This window comes from Acinonyx jubatus, chromosome X, assembly GCF_027475565.1.
Source record: "Acinonyx jubatus isolate Ajub_Pintada_27869175 chromosome X, VMU_Ajub_asm_v1.0, whole genome shotgun sequence".
NCBI classification, from domain to species: domain Eukaryota; kingdom Metazoa; phylum Chordata; class Mammalia; order Carnivora; family Felidae; genus Acinonyx; species Acinonyx jubatus.
In genome coordinates this window covers 78,487,325-78,505,061 of record NC_069389.1, presented here as the reverse complement: position 1 = coordinate 78,505,061, position 17,737 = coordinate 78,487,325, and the positions used below count along the sequence as shown (strand labels likewise).

The 17,737-nt window shown below is 38.0% G+C and overlaps 1 protein-coding gene across 2 annotated transcripts in view; it reads right to left on the bottom strand.

Moving 5' to 3' along the window:
• The window catches only part of CENPI (centromere protein I), an 80,057-nt gene that overhangs the window by 60,019 nt on the left and 2,301 nt on the right, over nt 1–17,737 (bottom strand). Inside the window, exons 1-5 of one of the 2 annotated variants that reach the window (XM_015081736.3) lie at nt 17,579–17,734; nt 16,014–16,246; nt 14,746–14,883; nt 10,641–10,759; nt 10,246–10,353 (exon numbers count right to left, since the gene is read on the bottom strand). In XM_015081736.3, coding sequence (XP_014937222.2) covers nt 10,246–10,353; nt 10,641–10,759; nt 14,746–14,883; nt 16,014–16,233 — 585 coding nt within the window. In that variant the 5' untranslated portion in view covers nt 16,234–16,246; nt 17,579–17,734. Of the gene's footprint in view, nt 1–10,245; nt 10,354–10,640; nt 10,760–14,745; nt 14,884–16,013; nt 16,247–17,578; nt 17,735–17,737 lie in introns of those variants that run through there. The other variant, XM_027053797.2, reaches the window with a different exon arrangement.

Here is a 17,737-nt window from a genome sequence, read left to right as displayed (position 1 = left end):
ACAGAAAGTAGATTAGAGGTTACCAGGTGCTGGGGGAAGGAGGAATGGAGAGTTACTGTGTAACGAGTAGAGTTTCTGTTAGGGCAATGAAAACATTTTGGAAATAGATAGTAGTGATGCAATTAATGCCAATGAACTATACACTTAAAAATAGTTAAAGTGGTACATTTTATGTTATGGAAAAAATATAACAGGTTAAAAAAATGAAGTATTGATATATGATACAACATGGATGAACCTTGAAAACATTATGCTAAGTAAAAGATGCCAGTCATAAAAGACTACATATGATTCCATTTATATGAAATGTCCAGAATAGGCAAGTCTCTGAAGACAGAAAATAGATTAGAAATAGGCAAATCTACTCAGCGATGAAAAAGAATGAAATCTTGCCATTTGCAACAACATGGATGGAGTTAGAGAGTATTATGTTAAGTGAAATAAGTCAGTCAGAGAAAGGTATCATGATTTCACTCATGTGTAGAATTTGAGAAACACAACAGATAACAGAGGGGAAGGGAAGAAAAAATAAAAACAGAGAGGGATACAAACCATAAGAGACTCTTAAATACAGAGAACAAACTGAGGGTTGCTGGAGACATTGGGGTGGGGGGTATGGGCTAAATGGGTGATGGGCATTAAGGAGGGCACTTGTTGGGATGAGCACTGGATGTTACATGTAAGTGATGAGTCACTGGGCTCTACTCCTGAAGCCAAGATTACACTGTATGTTAACTAACTTGGAATTAAATTAAAAAAACAGGCAAATATTTAAAGTCAGAAAATAAATTAGGAGTTGTTTAGGAACCCCTAAATAGAAAGATGGGGGAATGACAGATAAAGGGTATGGGGTTTTAGGGGTAATGAAAATGTCCTAAAATTGACTATTCTCATGGTTGCAAATATCTGTGAACATACTAAAAACCAGTGAATTGTATACCTTGAGAAGGTAGACTGTATGATATGTGAATTATATCTCAATAAAGCTGTTCTTAAAAAGTACCCAGAGAGAAAAGAAGAAATGACAGATTACAATTAAACAGACTCAACAAGAGAAAGAAAGAGCCAGTGGAATAATATTTTCAATGTCCTGAGAGAATTTAACTGTCACCCTAGAACAGGGCACTCTAAGACATTTTCAGACAACAACAGTTTACTATCAAAAGATTCTCACTGAAAGAATACTCTAAAGGAAATTGATCTCAGATTGAAGGTCTGAGATGCAAAAACAAAAGGTAAACAAAGATATTGGTAAATAAGTGGGCAAATCTAAACAAACATCAACTGTGAAGATAATAATGATGTCAACTTCATGTGCATGTGGAGAAGAGTGGAGAAGAATGAGATAGAACTAAAACAAGACAATAGCATATAATCTGGAAAGGCTTTGATCAGAGGTAAAGTGTTCTTAGGACCTTGCCTCATTTAAGATGAGGGTAAAGATACTGGTTACCTTTAGACTCTATGAAAAATCATATTAGAAATTAAAACTGAGAAAAATTGAAATGTTTATCAATTCATTAAAGAAATAATATGCCCATTACATGCTAACATAAATAACATATTCTATGAAAAATAACTATATTTACTATATTTTCCAGAAGAAAAACAGTAGGAAGAGTGACATTGTTGTACATTTTTACAATAAATATGCATGTTAAAATAGATACAATAACACCTAAAAGAACACACACAGAATGTATAACTAACTTCCAAACAAGAATAGGGGGAAAACCACAATCAATCGAAAATAACAGAGAAAGGGGGGGGGGGGGAAAGGCAGAAAAAAGCCAATCATTTAGAAACTTTCAAATAAGATCTTTGAATTTATTCCTAGTATATCAATAATCACTACACTGGTAAATTATTGTCTAGATTAAAGACAAAAATCATCAAACAGGATTTAAAAATAAAATCTAGTTACATACTATTCAAAAGAGGCATCTAAGACATGAGGACAAAAAAGAAAAAAGATTAAGTAAAACCCCAAAAGATGGAAATATACCAAGCAACTACCATCCAAAATAAAGCCAGAGTAGCAATGTCAGTCTCCTACAAAACAGACTAAAACAAAAAGCATTTCCAATAACAAAGAGTTACTCCATGTTTATTTATTTGGGGGCGGTGGGCAGAGAAAGAGGGAGGGAGAGAATCCCAAGCAGGCTCTGCACTCAGAGCAGAGCATAATGGGCTCAATCTCATGACAGTGATAACACGATGTGAGCCATATCAAGAGTCGGACACTTAAGCAACTGAGCCACCCAGGCACCCCAGAGTTACTCCATGATAACAGGTTTGATTCATCAGAATGATAAGAAAGCTATAATTGGGCAAACACCTAATAACAGATTCAAAATAAATAAAGCAAAAACTGACAGAACTTTAAAGAAAAACTGACAAATCTTCCATCAGTGGGAGATTTTCAACATACTTTACTCCATAATCGATAGACGGGCAGCAACAACAAATCCATAAGGAAAGAGAAAATGTCAATTCCAATAACCTTATTCCCTCACTCTACTTCAACAACTCTCTCGCCATGGTCACTCTGAATCTTGTCATCACACTGAACCATCGACTCCTGAACCTTAAACTCCAATGCAACAATTTCCTATTATTCCAGCTTTTAACCCCACTACAGGTCTTGACAATCACCAAAGCATTCCAAACCCCTGCTGTGTATGTTCCCAGTCTGCCCTCTTCTGTCTTCACCTACTTCCCCTTTCTATCTAGACTCCCTGGTCCATCAGCTCAATCATGCTCTTGTATTCTTATCTGACCTATCCTTTGCATATTAGTAACATCACATATCCATGCTCTCTAACCCCATCTGGGCCTTCAAAACTTCTGTCTCTAATCATCTCCCATTCCCATTTCCATCAGAAGCTATTTCAAAATGTATACTGTCTCCTCAAACATAGCATTTTATCTTCCCCTCCTCACTGTTAGAAAACTGCCTCCTACTTGAGTGAAAACTTGAAAAAAAATTACCACTGGGCAGGAACTCCCTCAACTGTGTCCCTTACTAACCCACACATGTATTAGCATCAACACCCATCCTTTTTCCTTATTGTCAGGAGAGGTATCTTGCTTCCTACAGAAACAAATTCTTATAATTTTAACTCTGATCCCTAGTCTTATTTTGATGCCTTTCCTCTATACCACCACAGAACCCTGTGGATACTCTCATAGGATTTATCACCTTGTACTTATCTTTTCCCCTACTACCTTTAAAGATCATCCAGGCTAAGTCTCTTACTAGGTAGCTTACCTCAGCAAAGTTATTTAGCTTTTCCATGCCTCAGTTGTCTCTTCTCTAAAAAGGGAATGATACAATTTTGCCGTAAATCCTGGCTCTAGTCATGTGACCCTGGGTAATTATTTGACTTCTTTCTGCCTCAAGACTTCTCATCTCTAAAATAGAAAAACAAAGGGGCGCCTGGGTGGTTCAGTTGGTTAAACGTCCAATTTTGGCTCAGGTCATGATCTCACGGTTTGTGGGTTCAAGCCTGCGTCAGGCTCTGTGCTGACAGCTCACAGCCTGGGGCCTACTTTGCATTCCATGTCTCCCTCTCTCTCTGCCCCGCCCCTGCTCACACTCTGTCTCTCTCTCATTCTCTCTCTCTCAAAAAATAAAATAAAATGGGGACACCCGGGTGGCTCAGTCTGTTAAGCGTCCAACTTCAGGCTCAGGTCATGATCTCGTGGTTCGTGAGTTCCAGCCCCATGTCGGGCTCTATGGTGACAGCTCAGAGCCTGGAGCCTACTTCAGAATCTGTGTCTCCCTCTCTCTCTGCCCCTCCCCCACTCGTGCTCTGTCTCTCTCTCAAAAATAAACATTAAAAAATTAATGGCACAAAAACAGACACTCAGATCAATGGAACAGAATAAATAAGCCAGAAATAGACCCACAAACATATGGCCAACTAATCTTTGACAAAGTAGGAAAGAATATCCAATGGAATAAAGACACTCTCTTCAGCAAATGGTGCTGGGAAAACTGAACAGTGACATGCAGAAAAATGAACCTGGACCACTTTCTTACACCATACACAAAAATAAACTCAAAATGGATGAAAGACCTCAATGTAAGACAGGAAGCCATCAAAATCCTTGAGGAGAAAGCAGGCAAAAACCTCTTTGACGTTGGCTGCAGCAACTTCTTACTCAACACATCTCCAGAGGCAAGGGAAACAAAAGCAAAAATGAACTATTGGGACCTCATCAAGATAAAAAGCTTCTGCACAGGGAAGGAAACAATTAGCAAAACTAAACGGCAACCGACAGAATAGGAGAAGATACATGCAAACAAGATATCAGATAAAGGGTCAGCATTCAAAATATATAAAGAACTTATCAAATTCAACACCCAAAAACAAATAATTCAGGGAAGAAATGGGCAAAAGACATGAATAGACACTTCTCCAAAGACATCCAGATGGTCAACTGACACATGAAAAAAATGCTCAGCATCACTCATCATCAGGCAAATACAAATCAAAACCACAATGAGATACCACCTTACACCTGTCAGAATGGCTAACATTAACAATTCAGGCAACAGATGTGACGAGGATGTGGAGAAAGAAGAACACTTTTGCACTGCTGGTGGGAATACAAACTGGTGCAGCCACTCTGGAAAACAGTATGGCAGTTCCTCAAAAATTAAAAATAGAACAACCCTACGACCCAGCAATTACACTACTAGGTATTTATCCAAGGGATACAGGTATGCTGTTTTGAAGGGGCACATGCACCTCTATATTTATAGCGGCACTATCCATAGCCATTGATGGATGAATGGATAAAGATGTGATATGTATGTATACATACACAATGGAGTATTACTCAGCAATCAAAAAGAATGAAATTTTGCTACTTCCAACTATGTGGATGGAACTAGAGGGTATCATGCTAAGCGAAATCAGTCAAAGAAAGACAAAAATCATGACTTCACTCATATGAGGACTTTAAGATACAAAACAGATGAACATAGGGGAAGGGAAGCAAAAATAATATAAAAACAGGGAGGGGGTGAGGCACCTGGGTGGCTCAGTCGGTTGAGCACCCACTTTGGCTCAGTCATGATCTCATAGTTTGTGAGTTCGAGGCCTGCTTCGGGCTCTATGCTGTCAGCTCAGAGCCTGGAGCCTGCTTCAGATTCTGTGATTCCCTCTCTCTCTTCTCCTCCCCCACTCACGCTCTGTCCCTCTCTCTCTCTCAAAAAATGAATAAACATTAAAAAAATTAAAAAACAAAACAAAACAGGGAGGGGGACAAAACATAAGAGACTCTTAAATATGGAGAACAGAGGGTTACTGGAGGGGTTGTGGGAAGGGGGATGGGCTAAATGGGTAAGGAGTATTAAGGAACCGACTCCTGAAATCATTGTCGCACTATATGCTAACTTGGATGTAAATTAAAAAAATAAATTAAATTTAAAAAATTAAAGCATTAAAAATTTTTAAAGAAAATAATAAAATAAGGATAAAAGCCTATATCTTTTAAGGTTGTCAAGAGACTTAAATGGGTTAAAACCACATTTTATCTGGTGTATATTTTATACTTACACACATTTTAGTTTGGCCCAGCTAACTTTCTAGTGTCCACTAGTCACATGAGGTTAATGGCTACCATATTGGACAGCACAAGTACAGAAAATAGTAGGTGCTCAATAAGCATATTTTAAAAGTAAGCTCTGTGTCTAACATGGGGCTTGAACTCATGACCCAAGATCAAGTCACATGTTTCACTGACTGAGCCAGCCAGATGCCCCTCAATATTTTTTTAAAGGAATATTGATGTAAAAAAATATTGAATTTTAAAGGAATATTTCAGAACCCCAGGACTAGAAAAAATACTTTACATAATCCAATATTTTTTTTACATTTTAAATCTCTGAAAATAGGACTAATCTTATAATTGATGCCATGACAGTTTTAATGACAGCACTTTTTAGTAGTGGTTCATAAGATAATGATGTCTCTTACAATTGATGGCATCTTAGAGTTGATAAAATAACTGTATATAAAGCACCGAATGCCTAGCATATAAGCCTCACATATATTATTATGTCTTACTGTTATTTGTATTTTCAATTCTAAATTCAATGTCTGGCATAGTATGCAGTTAATAAATGTTCATTAAGAGAATTTCTACAGGATGCCTTGTGCTCTCAAACTTTGTACATCTAAATCCAAATATATTATATGCCTTCCAAAACTACCTCCTTCCCTTTCATGTTCAAAGGTACCATCATTCTGAGCCATGCTGAGAAATGGCTCAGATCTTGATCTCCTGATCCTTTCCTTAATCCAGTTTAGGTATCAGATCCTGTCAATTCTTCCTTTATAATTTCCACCAAAACCTGTCCTTTCACTTTTTCATCCCCACTGCCACCTCTTTAGTTTAGGACAGTGGTTCTCAAACCTTTTGGTCTCAAGACTCTTTACGTTCTTAAAACTTAGAGGATCCCAAAGATCCTTTTGTTTATCTGGTTTATATCTATAGATACCCACCATATTAGAAATTAAAACTGACAAATTTAAAAATGGTTATTAATCCATTAAAAAATAATAAACCCATTACATGCTAACATAAATGACTTATTTTATGAAAAACTACTAATTCTCCAAAAAAAATGACTAGAGTGACATTAATGTTTCAGACTTAATAGAATACAGCTGGATTCTCTGCTTCAGCACTAAACCTGGTTTGTTTTCACTGAAGTAAATGAAGAAAATCCAGCCTCACAGACATGTAGTTGAAAAAGAAAGGAATATTTTAATAGCCTTTTCATAAAATGGTGTATATTAGTCTTGATAAGTGGTAGTCTCTTAAGGGTTAGCTGCAATGTGGAATCTGAAACCTTATCAATGAACTCTTTGTACTGTTCTATTAAAATTCATTGGTGTATAAAATTAAAGTCTATTGAAAAAACATTAAAGAAATAAAGTCTTTTGAAAAAGTATTATGTAAATAAATAAAATTCATTGATATATCTTGCATTTTGAATGGATCTTTTACCCATGTATAATTTTATAACATCATACTTAGTCATCTGGAAAAGACTGGTTTATTGAGTTATACCAAGCTTCCAAATATTGACACATTTCATTACAATTCACATTTATTATTATTGTTACCAATCTCATCAGAAAAGTTTAAGTATTGGGAAGCTGTCAAGTTCACAGTGGTAGATACAAATTTTCCCAACTCATAATTTTCACTTGAAAGCTCAAATCAGTGGGAACAAATACTTCAAGTTGTTTCCTTTGAAATGACAGGCTGGCTTTTCATTTTTGAGAAAACATCTGCCAAATACCCACATCTGAATAACCATAGTTTAAACGTCAGTCATTCAAGTAAAAATGGTATTCCATGAAGAAAGCAGCTAGTTTAGCTCACAACTCAATCACATAAGTGCTATTCCTCAGGACAACAATTATACTTTAGTACACAGACGGGATTTATTTGTACTTCCTATTTCATCACACAGAATATTAAAAACATGTCTCAAAGGTTGAAATTTAGTAAAATTAATGCGTTATTTTTTACTGCTTCATTTGAGACATTAAGAGAAACTAGCATTTTTGTTTTTTACTACAGTGAAGAACAAAATGACCATTAATACAGTTTGGCCCCACTGCCCTGATTCTGGCTAAGGCACCAGTGAGAGAATGAGAGAGAAAGAGAGACAGAGCACAAACTGGGGAGGGGCAGAAAGAGAGGGAGACACAGAATTGAAGCAGGTTCCAGGCTCCAAGCTGTAAGCACAGAGCCCAACGCGGGGCTCGAACTCACAAACCATGAGATCATGACCTGAGCTGAACTCAGACGCTTAACCAACTGAGCCACCCAGTTGCCCCTCAGGCACCAGTTATATTCACCATTACTTTATAGCACCATCAGTGCAAATGCCAACACAATGAAAATAGCAGATAATATCTTGACATTGCTATGAAAATAATTTTGACTTCTCAGAACTCCTGAATCAGGGAGACTCAAGGGGCCCACAAATCATATTTGAGAATTTCTAGTCTAGGACTTCATCACTTTATACCTGGATTATCATATTAGTCTCCTAACTATTCTTCCCAACACTAGCCTCTCTCCTTATTCATATTGTTTGGCATACTAAACACAACTTCCAACAATTCTGCTTTCAACATGTTCTTCCCAAAAATTATCACTGATTTCCCCATTGGATAGAGGATAAAGTTCAAATTCTTTAGCATCACCTTAAGACCTCTACAATCTTTCCTCATCCAACTTTTTCAGCCCTACCTTCCCCCACTGCCTGACACAACTGTAGTTAAGTCAGACTGATCTATTGAAGTTCTCTGGGAACAAAATTTACACAGCTAACAACTTTGCTTGAAATGTTCCTGTCATATGAAATAATATTTCCTTTTATCAAATCTCACATCCTATTCAACCTTTAAGGACTAGCTTGATGCCCACATACTTTATTTATGATGCTTTTTCTAATCACTCTGGTTTACAGTGCTCTCTTCCTTCCTGGAAAAGTCACAGCAATTATTATCCCCACATTGTCATATACTATCTTTGATAATTTAACTCTTAAGGTATTATTTAACTTTATGTACTTTCCTTAATCCCCCAACTGGATTTTAAATCCCTGGAATACAGAAACTCTCTGCTAAACTTTTAATCTTCTACAGTGCCTAGTACAATGCAACAAATACAGTGAAAACATCAATTTTTAAAAGTAAAATCAATGAATGAATTTCCTTTCCAAAGCCAAGAGGAATTTGGTTAAATGAATGATTCACACGGTCTACGAACTACTGGTGGCCCTTGAAAGTCTTCCAGGTGGACAGCAGATTGATTTCTTAGAGTTACTAATGTTTTCAAGGGGAATAATTATGCTATTTCATCAAAATCAGTCCACTAGCATCTCATCAAAAGCAATTCTCTCCTCATTAATTCTGATGAGGTTTTTGCAGTGGTAATACAAGAAAATGTAGAATAAGTGACCCACAGGACTCTGTTAAAGTGGTTTTAAAGGGAAAAGATTACAATCACTGCCCTAAATTAGCAGAGATTCCAATGTGGAGTCAATTCTATCTGTAACATTTTATTTCCTTAAAAGAAAATATAAAGCAAATATGGTAAAAACTTTGTTAATATGAAAGACAGGTGCAAGAGTGTTATGCTTTATACTTTTCTATATGTTTAACATTTTATTTTTAATTTTTTTAATGTTTATTTTTAATTTTTTTGATGTTTATTTTTGAGAGAGATAGCACAAGCAGGGGAGGGGCAGAGAGGGAGACATAGAATCCTAAGCAGGCTCCAGGCTCTGAGCTGTCAGCCCAGAGCCCGACGCAGGGCTCTAACTCACATGTTGTGAGATCATGACCTGAGCCGAGGGGAACACTCAACCAACTGAGACACCCAGGAGCCCCCTTTTTAAAAAATGTTTATTACTTATTTTTTGAGAGAGAAAGAGACAGAGACAGAGCATGAGCTGGGGAGGGGCAGAGAGAGAGGGAGACACAGAATCCAAAGTAGGCTCTGGCTCTGAGCTGTCAGCACAGAGTCCAACATGGGGCTCAAACTCACGAACCATGAGATCATGACCTGAGCCAAAGTCAGAGGCTTAACCAACTGAGCGACCCGGGTGCCGCTGACTATTTTAAAATAAGGAAAAACAGGGGCAACTAAGTGCCTCAATTGGTTAAGCCTCCAACTTCAGCTCAGGTCATGATCTCACGGTTCATGAGTTCAAGCCCCGCATCAAGCTCTCTGCTGGCTATCTGCTGTTGGCATAGACCCAGCTTTGGATCCTCTGTCCCTCTATCTCTCTGCCCTTCCCTGCTCGCGTTCTCTCTCTCTTTCTCTCTCTCTCTCAATAAATAAACAAACAAACTTTAAAACTTAAAAAAAATATTTAAAATAAGGAAAAACAGGGCACTGGGGTGGCTCAGCCGGTTGAGCATCCAACTCTCAGTTTTGGCTCAGGTCATGATCTCATGGGTTCATGAGTTTGAGCCCTGTGTCTGACAGTGCAGAGCCTGCTTGGGATTTCTCTCTCTCTTCCCTTCCCCAGCTCATGCGCATGCGTGCTCTGCCTCACTCTCTCAATAAATAAATTAACATTTAAAAATAAATAGAAATAAGGAAAAACTCATTGTGTGGCACTTTGACGCACAAATCATGTGTCAATATACAAGAGCGTACCATTTGATTGATGCATAATGTTGTCCAATTTTTACTTACCAGTGCATCATCTTCCAATGAGGCAAAAAAGAAGCCGTAGAGTAAGTTAATTTGCTCCTTGTGATCAATGAAGTCAAACATAGCAACCAGCCAACGATAAAAAAGTACCTATCAAGAGACAAAATGCTTATCTTTAGAGAAATGTAACTGGCACAGGAGAGAGCTTAATTGCCCACTCAGGGCTATTTTAGAAGCCTCTAGCACAAAGTAGGATAATAGATTTTATATCTCAGTAAAAAATTTCTGCTTTAGCAGAGTCCCTGCATCAAGTTATATTGTTCCAAAGCCACAGGTTTTCCACAAAAAGCCACTGCCATTACTCCATAAGTGGCTCTTCCTTGCCAGCCCTTAAGTGGTTCTGAAGGACTTATCATCAAAGTGTTTAAAAAGATTACCTTGGTGCTACCAGAACACTTGCCAACACAAAGCCAGGAGACCGCCTTAACCACAGAATCTTCTGATATTAGAGTTGTTGGAATCATGCACTTCAATATCCGAGTGTTTACAACATTTCCTGGAAAGCAGACAAAACTGCAAATTAAACTACATTTTAGAATCTTGTTTATTACTTTATTATTCACTTAGTCCAAAAAAATCTCACTGTATACTGAAGGCAATAAACAGTGAGTAATATTTGATAGATCTCTTATCATCATTTCAAAACATAGTTTCAAAAAAAATGTACCTTTAACTTCTAATATAAACTATAAAGCAAATTCTTTGACTCTATATTTCTATTTAAAAAGGGAGGATGAGTACAGTGTTTCTCTTTGGGGTGATGAAAATGTGTGGGAATTAGAGAGTGGTGATGATTGTACAACTCTGTGAATATGCTAAAAAAAATCCTGAACTGCATACTTGAAGAGTGAATTCTATGGAATGTGAATTATACTTCAAAAAAAGCCTTACAAATTTCAAAGATTATTTTTTATTTAGTTATTATTTTTTAATGGCACAATAGATTCTTATTTAAAGCTACAGACAGACATCTTGCATGAGCTGCTTCATTTAAGAATAAATATATTTGTATTCTCCATCCCTCCCAAAAAGTGGGGAGGACAGCAGAATGAAACAGCTATTCTTGGAATTAGCTGGCAGTAATATCATTCTATACTGGTCCAATCTTTCCATCATACTCTCTGGCTTCCATGGTATTCTCCCATCTGGTAATAGAAGTGATGCTGCAAATAGCTTTGTATACACCCTATATCAATTTCTGCTTATGAAGGTTTAAAGAATTAAATGCATATCTCATCAATTTTTTTGGTACGTAAACATTGCTTCATTTGCATTATAATGTGGTAATCACACCAGTCACTGAAAAAACAACTATTCTCAACTTCTCATGCAAATAGAATTTTCAAAAGCATCTTGGATCCATGTCTTTAACCACTGTTTCACATGCATTACAGTGTGCTGATCACATCCATTCACTATAATAACACAGTTCTCACTTCTGCAATTAGCATTCTTAGAAATTATCTTATACAGTTTGTTTTAGATGTATTCTAGGATGATGATCACATCCATTTATGGAAATAACACTGATCTTAACTTGGCCCGTAGGTAACATCTTCAGAAATATCTTACACACATCTTTTTTTTCCCTGAGGGTGAAGACCTCTATTTATTTTTTAAATAAAAATTACATATATTTAAGATGTATAGCATGATGATATCATACGCATATACATAGTGAAATGATTACTACAGCCAAGATAATTTACAATTATCTCCTCACATTGTTAACATTTGTGTGTGTGTGGTGAGAGCACCTGAAATCTACTCTCTGACCAAATTTCTTGTATTCAGTACAATATTATTAACTATTGGGGCACCTGGGTGGCTCAGTCAGTTGAGCATCTGACTTTGGCTCAGGTCCTGATCTCACTGTTTGCGAGTTCAAGCCCCACATCGGGCTCTGTGATGACAGCTCAGAGCCTAGAGCCTGCTTCAGATTCTGTGTGTGTCTCTCTCTCAGTCTCTCCCCCACTCACACTCTGTCTGTCTGTCTCTCTCTCTCTCTCAAAAATAAATAAACATTAAAAACAATATTAACTATAATCATCATGCTATACATTAGTCTCTAAATTTATTCATTCTACATATACCTCAATTTCTACTCCATTATTCTGTGGAGAAGGAAGGAAGCAGTGATGGCAGGTGATGAATCACAAGAATAAAAATCTCTCTATTCCACTATGGTTCCTTGTTTTCATTTCTCTTCTCTCCCTTACTCCCATCCCCAACTCTTCTAAAGTTTAAAACAGTCTGACCACTAACACTTCACACATGTACCAAATTCAAAGGGTGAATTCAATAGACTTAATACTTACTTCCCAGCAACTTTTTAATTTCTAAAGTGTCTGAAGTCCTTTTTTCAAAACTTTATTAACTTTGAGAGAGAGAGAGAGAGAGAGAGCGCAAACAGGGGAGAGGCAGAGAGGGAGAGACGGAATCCCAAGGAGGCTCTACACTATCAGCAGAGCCCAACACAGGCTCAATCTCATGAACCATGAGGTCATGACCTGAGCCAAAATCCAGAGTCAGAAGCTTAACTGACTGCACCCCAAAGTCCTTTTGTACTTAACTGTGAAATTTGTAGCACACCTGCCCCTGAATATGCATTTCAACTTAGCAAAAGAGCTATATGTAAAGATATAGTAGTGATGGAGGGTATCACAGAAATAACGAAAAGGAGAAAAACAATTAAGGAGGCCACATATGACATCTCCAATTCCAGCTTAACAGATAAATGAAGTTAGAATAGAAAGAAAGAGATTATTTTTAAAATTGCCATATACTAGTTTCCAAGGCTGAGACATGCATTTGCCACAAGACCTGACAAACATCATGGAAACCTTCTAACCATTACTTTCTAAGATATCAAAAAAAGAGAAATTCCAAAATAGAAAATACTTGTATATTCCATACATGTTTTAAGGGGAGAAGAAATAGAATTGACAATAGACACTGATTAGTTAAACATGGATTCCTGGAGGGGCGTCTGGGTGGCCCAATCGGTTAAGTGTCCAACTTTGGCTCAAGTCATGATCTCCTGGTTCATAAGTTCGAGCCCTGCATCAGACTCTGTGCTGACAACTCAGAGTCTGGAGCCTACTTCAGATTCTGTGTCTCCCTCTCTCTCTGCCCCTCCCCCACTTGTGCTCACTCTGTCTCTCAAAAATAAATAAAACATTTAAAAAATTAAACATGGATTCCTGGAAAAATATTAGAACCAAAAAATTTAGGGGCACCTGGGTGGCTCAGTCGATGAAGCATCCAACTTCAGCTCAGGTCATGATCTCGCAGTTCATGAGTTCGAGCCCCAAGTTGGGCTCTGTTCTGACAGCTCAGAGCCTGGAGCCTACTTTGAGTTCTGTGTCTCCCTCTCTCTCTGCCCATTCCCCCACTCTCATTCTGTCTCTCTCTGTGTCTCAAAAATAAATAAAACGTTAAAAAATAAAAGAACCAAAAAATCTGAAACCGCTTAAAAGAAGAGCCAATTTTATCAGGTCAAATTTAACTTTGTGGGAAAACACAGAGAATTAATCAAGTAAAGGTAGAGAACTAAAATACCTGGGAGTCATATTTTGGTTTCAGCTAGTAATGTGTTGTTGCTTTAAAACATACACCCCTGAAAACATGATGCTAGGGTATACACAAAGGAACCCAATATGCAAGGGCCAGCAAATAACATATAAAGCAACCAGTTTTGACAGATGTCTTAACAGTTCAAAAAAAAAAAAGTAGAAAGCCCAATAGCAGTGTGGTACAGTATAAACACTAGAAGGGGAGTTAGAAGATCGAAGTTCCCCAGTTCTAACTCTGACATTAAGCAAGTCTCTTTAACCACTCTGAGTCTCAGTTTCTTCACGTTTAAAATGAGGATGTTCAAGGCCTTAAATACCTTCCGAGTCTGAATTTGGATGAGAGTAGGTTAAAAGGTTCTTGTCAAGTAAAAAAGAATATGGGTCAGGTGTTATTTCTTTCTAAGAACCCCTCCCCCTCCATTCAAAATGCACTTAGAAGAGGAAAGAAATAATTTCCACAAAAACAAAAGCATATTGTCTGTTAGATAATAGACACTATAAAGGAACCAGTATCAACAGGGACTTGCCATAAGCAAGTAAACCTAAAGCAATGAAACAGATCAAGTGATCTCTTAAGCTGCCTTCTAGCAGCATTATTTAAAGTATTATCTATCCTTTTAAGAGAAATACTAAAAATGACTCCCATATATTTGGAGATAAGAGTCTATACATTCTATTTGTAAAGTCATGTGTTAACTAACCATTCTCAACATATGCACACAGAAACTTTTGGTTCATAAGGTAGCTTGAACACAAGAAAGGTCCATTTTATAATCTTACCAGATTGGCTTTATGAAGAGAATAGTACAAATAAGGAACTACAGCTGATACCAATAAACAATCTAATTCAAAGTCTGGAAGGCAAAACTAACTGCAAACTGATGACAAATGTATCCCCTTGACATACCAAATTTGCCACTAAGTGCCACATTTAGTAGAATGTCAATTCCTTCTGGAGCTAACCCACTCTTCCAAGCCACATTTTCCACAGTTTTCAAGTGTTTTTCCAAGGTTTTATCTCTACTCCGTGAAGTTTCAACAGGACCTGGAAAAAGGAACAATATTAAATAGTGGGACCTTTAAAATTCTTTCAGTCTTCAACCTCAACAGTTGCAACTTGGGATAGTATAAAGAAATAGCTTGGGGTGCCTGGGTGGTGCAGTCGGTTAAGCGTCCGACTGCAGCCAGGTCACGATCTCGCGGTCCGTGAGTTCGAGCCCCGCGTCAGGCTCTGGGCTGATGGCTCGGAGCCTGGAGCCTGTTTCGGATTCTGTGTCTCCCTCTCTCTCTGCCCCTCCCCCATTCATGCTCTGTCTCTCTCTGTCCCAAAAATAAATAAAAAACGTTGAAAAAAAATTTAATAAAAAAAGAAAAAAAAAAAGAAATAGCTTTATGTTAAAAATGTCTTCCCCAAAATGTTTCAAAGCCTTTAAAATTCTACAATATTTAACAGCAATGGAGCAATAGCACCTTCAGTGAGGAAAACTGAATCATGCTCTGGCATCTCTGATCTAAAGTAACTAAAAGCACTGAACTTAGACTATAAGCTGATCCAATACTAGAGCAGTAGTTCCCAAACTCTGCTGCAAATTGGAATCACCTAAGGAGACTTTTAAAAATCCTGATGCCCAGACTGCATTCCACACCAATAAAATCAAAATGTCTAAGACTGGATGCCAGGCATCAATGTTTTTTTAAAGATTCTCAGATAATCCCAATGTGCAGCAGTTTGGAAACCACACTGCCAAGAGTTTGTTTTGTTGTTGTATCCCTAGTACCCAACATACTGACATTAGTAACTGCTCAATAAATGCCTATTAAATAAAAAAAAGCATGAATGAACAAAAATATGCTTTCCTTTAAAAACTCATAAGGGAGTACCTGGGCGGCTCAGTGGGTTGAGCATCCCACTCTTGGTTTTGGCTCAGGTCGTGATCTCCCAGTTCATGAGTTTCAGCCTCACAATGGGCTCTGTGCTGATGGTGCTAGGCCTGCTTGGGACTCTCTCTCTCTCCCCCCCTCTCTCTCTGCCCCTCCTCTGCTCATGCTTTCTCTCTCTCTCTCAAAATAAATAAAGTTAAAAAAATATTTAAAAAATTAAAATCCATAAGTAAAAGGTGTAGGATATTTTTTTTACAGAAATAGAACTTTCATAAGAAAAATTATCTGTCTTACCTTTCTCAAAGTATCTCACTGCTCTTTTCAGAGCATCTTCTGCTTCATCATCAGCATGTCCATAATCTTTCACTGGATCGTTTTGTCCATGTTTTAAGCTGCACTTTGAGTCATTTAGGTCCTCTTCTTTCAAGGCCAAGAGATTAGTCTTATAACTATCACTATCTTGTGAAGTCCTCTTTTGTGCCTTAGAGTCCTTAACTCTCTTTTGAGGTGACATTATTGCACATGTTCTATACAGAAACAAGTGTGAAGTTACCATTAAACAGGCAAAGCATCCCTTTTTACTCCACAAAGACAGGAACCATATCTGCCTGGTATTCCCAAACATTCAGTACACAATAACTATCACACAAGCAGCATACACACAAAATACCTGACAACAATCCTGGCAACAAAGTCTATAGGTTAACTTGCACAGAAAGCCTTTGACCGAAATAGGAATAGGGAGAAACAACTCTCCAAGGTAACATTTACAAGTTGAACTTGACTTATTGTGGAAAAAAAGAGTACAAGCAACATAGCAAGCTCTCTTAAAATGGCTCTATCACATAATAAGTCCAAAACTATTCCATCTCATACATTCAATCTCACTTTCTCCACTCACTCCTATATTTCTCCACCCTCCTTGATTTTGCTTTTAATCTTTTATGCTCGCCACTTTGTGAGTGCTAAATTAAAACTGCACAGTTCAAAAGTCAAACTGGTGACCAAACTAAGGATTCTCACAACAGAATTATTCCTCGTGAACTCATTTATTCCATAAATAATTATTGATCAACTACATGCAAAGCACAGTTCTAGTTACCAGGGATAAGATAACAAAACAGTCAAGGTCTCTACCCTAATGAAACTTATGGGGGTAGCGTGGGGAGGAGTGTGAAAGAGGGGAGTGATACCATCTGATTTGTTGTAAGACCGTTTCAGCTGCAGTGTGGAGAAAAGAATGTTAGGGGATCAAGGAGTGAAAACAGACCAATTTTTAAAAGTCTTGCAGAAGTCCAGAAGACATAACTGTAGTCTGAACTAGGCCTAAAACAGCGGTGGAAGAGGTAGAAAATGACTGATATGTTTTGGAGATGGACTGGGCAAGGCTGTGATAAAAGAACTGGATGTAGGGAAAGAAAGGCTAAGAGAGGAACCCAGAATGCCTTTTAACTTTTGGCCTCAAATAGGAAAAACTAAGGAAATGGTCGGAAAGACAGTTACTCAATCCCACCTCCCTACAACATATGAGGCCGGAGCAGGAGAGCAATACGTATATCTAAGCCAATGGGAAGTTCTAGGTTCTGAGTAGTTTCCTAGGGTACTAGAAAAGAAGCGAGGGATAGCAGCTTCTGAACCCATCCAGTTGAACCGTCCCATCATCGCTTCCCATGAACCCGGCCCTTCACAGCCTGCCCCAGCAAAGAACTTGGCCATGGCGACTCACCCACTAGACAGATACCTGGGCTGGGGAAAAATCCGACCCCAGCCACATCTTGTAGGAGAGTCCTGCTCAGAAATCAGGAGATTCCCTCCGCTCTGAGGGCCCCCATTTCGCGCAGCCTTTAAAAGTACCTCACCTGTTCGAGCCCCGTGTCGGGCTCTGTGCTGACAGCTCAGAGCCTGGAGCCTGCTTCCAATTCGATGCCTCCCACTCTCTCTCTGCCTCTCCCCTACTCACGTTCTGTCTCTCCTTAAAAAAAAAAAAAAAAAAAAAGGAAAAGAAAAAGAAAAAGTAC